We start from the raw sequence: 4,617 nt of genomic DNA on the forward strand, positions 1-4,617 counted from the left end.
GACTGGCTCCTGTAGGATTTTCGAGCGAGATCGTTGCCAGTGCCCCTGGACTGGCTTGTGCGGGTGGCACATAAAAGACACCATTTCGAGCGTGGCCGTTTTCGTGCGGGTGACACGTAAAAGCACCCACTACACTCTCTGAGTGGTTGGCGTTAGGAAGGGCATCCAGCTGTAGAAACTCTGCCAAATCAGACTGGAGCCTGGTGTTGCCATCCGGTTTCACCAGTCCTCAGTCAAATCGTCCAACCCATGCTAGCATGGAAAGCGGACTTTAAACGATGATGATGATGATGATGATCTTTACTTGTTTCAGTCATTGGACTACAGCCATGCTGAGACACTGCTTTAAATGGTTTAGAGAAACAGATTGATCCCATTACTTATTTTTTAAACTTTGGTATGTATTGTATTTTACTGAACCACTAAGTTATAAGTTATGGAAACAAACAAAACTACACTAGTAGTCAAAGTGGGGAACAAACATGAAGATGCACACACATACACACATAATGGGCTTCTTTCAGTTTCTGTCTATCAAATCCACTCACAAAGCCTTGGTTAGCTTTGAGCCATAGTAGAAGACATTTGCCCACGGTGCCTCACAGCAGGACTGAATCCAGGATATGGAGTTGGGAAGTCAACTTCTTATTTCTTTATTGCCCACAAGGAGCTAAGCACAGAGGGGACAAACAAGGACAGACAAAGGGATTAAGTTGATTACATCGACACCAGTGCGTAACTGGTACTTAATTTATTGACCCCGAAAGGATGAAAGGCAAAGTCGACCTCGGCAGAATTTGAACTCAGAATGTAACGGCAGATGAAATAATGCTAAGCATTTAGCCCGGCGTGCTAATGTTTCAGCAGCTCGCTGCCTTAAGGAAGTCAACTTCTTACCACACAGCATTGGCCTCCTTTGCATATTAGCAGCTTCTTAAATACATGGACTTACATGTCAAGATGATGCTGTCAATATTTTGAAAGGAAAACGAGGAAATAAAAATTTGGTGCAGGTCACATAACATCAATTTGGTTCCATTTTTGAACCACTAGACTGTTCACAAATACCCAGCACATACTGTACATAGATAAACCTCAGTGACTTAAGAAACACTGAATAATACAGAAGATATGAGCTAAGCATGGAAGTTCACAAAATTATTTCCAACCATTTTTGTCTAATGGTGTCTTTATGAAACCTAAGTAAATTTAAGTAGCCATTAAATCAAGTGCTTTGTTAAGAATATAGAGTACATTATCAGAGATAGGTTATTACACAGAATTTAACATTAAACCTAAATTTATAAGCAGGTGGCAATCTCTGAATCAATCATTGCCAATCTTTCGAGTTATTATTAAAATTAAAACAGCTTCTTTTCCAAAGATATTTTTCAAAATAATCCTGTTTTAAATGCATTATATATACAGGTGTAAACAGATATGGTTGTCTTACTTTTCAAGGCCTTACAATGCTTGGCAACATGGGCAGGTGTTAGATGAAGGAAATTTGGTATTTTCATCAACTCTGCATTAGCATAACGACCTGGAGGGACTCCAAGGTTTTGATTTTCACTTGGTCTCTGAAATACAAATTATTCTTAATAAATTTAACTGAATTTTCATTGTCATTATTAGGTTTTATTAGATGCAACACAAAAATCAAACACATACTTCACAAAAAGCATTAATAATTAAAACAGAAAAATGATTACCTTTGTAATATAAAATTAAAAGAAGTAAAGTCATTCAAGAAATGATGCTAAATTAAGAAGTATGACTAGATGGACTGAACCAGAGCAAAGTTAAGTGTCTTCTGTTATGAGGGTCACAAACTATGAACTAACAACACTTTGACTGGTAGATACACAACCTATTGTCTCCCAACAGATAGACAGCTATTGATAAAATGTAAAACTTTGGGTTTTCAGAAGAGTTAAAGTCATATCTAAAACCTGGCTACATAGAACTACCTTCACTCTCCCACTATCTCTTCATCCAACCACACATCACAAGCATCTTTATCACATAACAATTCATGAAACTAACCAGCATGATGGACCTAAGATGATGAAGAGGAGCAAACGAGCAAAGAAACATCAAAAATACAAGTAATTTAATATTAGAAAGTAAATTGACTTCCTGTATTATTTTAGCATCAACATAAAATAAACTACAGTAAAATAAAATAAACACATAAACTAGAGGAGAATTGAGATCTTATAGAGATTTCATTCTGTTGGAAGAACAGATAAACAGAGTAGTTACTGATGTGGTAATTTGAGACAAAGAAGGCAGAGAAGATAATTAGATGTTAGGGGAAAAGGAGATGCTAAATGTATCAGTAGTGAACTGTGAGATAGAGAACACACAAACTCTCTCTCTCCCACTCACAAGATGGCAAAGCATTAACCTGCTTGAAGGTTAACAGACAACTCTCTAAGACCAACTCAATATAACAAACTTTGTCTTGGTGTAGAGACTGCTTGTTAATGTTGTTCACACACACATGCACGCACACACACACACACACACACATGCATGCACATACACACAAGTTGTACTGCTGTTAGTTAATTAGTATGTTATATGCCTGGATGAAACAACACAATATATCTGAGATAAACATAAAGATAGAAAATTATAGGATTAAGGTATGAACAACAAATGTAGAGAAAAATATCTTTTGTTGAATCTATTTCAATGTGCCTCATATATTATTTTCGTATGTGTGTGTGTGGTAGGTAGATAAGCAGATAACTATTTGATTTAAGTCCATTTCATGGTTTCATGCAGGTGTCATGTGGATACTACTCATATTCAGTGGGTCTGAAACAGAAGTAAGAATACAAATGCTCAAGATTTCTATCTCTGTTCTTAACACTTCATTATATACAATGAAATATTAGTATTCATATGAATATCTGCATGAAATAATACTATAGGTAAATTTATATATTTACCAAGATGATCCTTCATCATTATCATGTTACGTCTGCTTTCTATGTTGGCATGGGTTGGATGACACTTAGGTGGGTCAAGACCATATCTTACTCATAAGTTCTATTTTGGGTTTAGTTTTTTCTGGCAATTATGGTTTGAATTTTTTTGACACACCTGAACTAGGGAGGGAGTCATACCTTTGACAAGACTAAAAGAGATCTCTTGAACTCATAATTATCAAAGTGCACTGGGTGCATTTTATTGCGCCACTAGCATTAGATAAGGTAGGAGTGAGAGCATGATGGATAGCAAGAGACAGATAAAATGGTGAGGGTGAATAATGGACATTGACACAAAACAGTCAGGGATGGGTACAGGTGATATGTATATGGTATATCTGTTGTATCTGATGAGGTCTCTTAAGTATATGTCAAGATGAGTGAGAAATATGAGTAATAAAGATGAGAGAGGGGGTGGAATGTTAGTGATATGATGAGGTAGATATAGAAGCATCTTTAAAAAAAAAAAAGATTACCACAGCTAGAATGACTGATCAAATCTGCATGATTATGACTGACCTAAAGACTAAACAATAACAAAAAATGTGTTGTAGTTTAGTCCCAGGTCAGCTCTGATCAGATACACCTATGGTTGTAAAGCCTTTCAGAAGAGATTGTCTTGGTTATTTGTATGTCAAGGACTACATTTTTCAGCATGTCACTCCTTTTTCAAGGCAATGGAGTGTAATTTGAGGTAAATTTGATTGCTAATTCAAGCGTGTTGAGTGACCACAGGGAGGTTCTTTCCTTGGTTGAGGAGTATGTATATCTGAGAAGTAGCATATTTCATTAAGAGATGTCTAATGAAAACTTTTAAACCTATTTCTTAAAACATGTCAATAAATTAATTCAGTAATTTTTTTCTCAAGAATAGGTCAATTAGAATGTTAATTTTTTTTCTTAAGAATGTTTTGTCTGGTGGAATAACATAAAAGCACAAAACCTCAAAAAAAAAAAAACTACTCTCATTAATTAATTATTTAATAGGATATTATTCTTATTACAAATCAAATTAGAGTGTAACTCATCATATGATGGATAACTCTGGAAGTATACTTTTCCACCATGGGTAATATTAGAAATATGGCAGGCAGACACAATAATCGTAATCTTTTATTAAACTTTTTGGTTCTAATACAAAATGATGAAATGAATACTAATTTTCAAAAGCGAAATATTACCTAAAAATTAAACGAAGCAAAAATTCTTATTTGTAAAACTCCTCGGGTCATTTATTCTCTCCTCTTCCTGTCTCTATAATCCTTTCTCTCCACATATCTGGCACCTCTTATGGTAATGCTCTCTCTGTGTATCTGTTTAATTCATTCTGCCTCCTTTTTATATATAACATAAGGTGTGACTGGAGGAATCAACCAGCCAACATCTATATAAGCTGTTATCATACAGAGATTATTAAGATTAGGCACAGAAGTGGCTGTGTGGTAAGTAGCTTGCTTACCAGCCACATGGTTCCGGGTTCATTCCCACTGCGTGGCACCTTGGGCAAGTGTCTTCTACTATAGCCTCGGGCCGACTAAAGCCTTGTGAGTGGATTTGGTAGACGGAAACTTAAAGAAGCTCGTCGTATATATGTATATATATATATATATATATATAT

The 4,617-nt window shown here is 35.6% G+C and overlaps 1 protein-coding gene across 2 annotated transcripts in view; it reads right to left on the bottom strand.

Annotated features, from left to right (window-relative positions):
• LOC106872158 (28S ribosomal protein S35, mitochondrial) overlaps window positions 1-4,617 on the bottom strand; it is a 61,864-nt gene that overhangs the window by 24,927 nt on the left and 32,320 nt on the right. For both annotated transcript variants that reach the window (XM_052978473.1, XM_052978474.1), the window contains exon 4: window positions 1,454-1,580. In XM_052978473.1, the coding sequence (XP_052834433.1) occupies window positions 1,454-1,580 (127 nt within the window). The remainder of the gene's footprint in view (window positions 1-1,453; window positions 1,581-4,617) is intronic.

This window comes from Octopus bimaculoides, chromosome 2, assembly GCF_001194135.2.
Source record: "Octopus bimaculoides isolate UCB-OBI-ISO-001 chromosome 2, ASM119413v2, whole genome shotgun sequence".
NCBI classification, from domain to species: domain Eukaryota; kingdom Metazoa; phylum Mollusca; class Cephalopoda; order Octopoda; family Octopodidae; genus Octopus; species Octopus bimaculoides.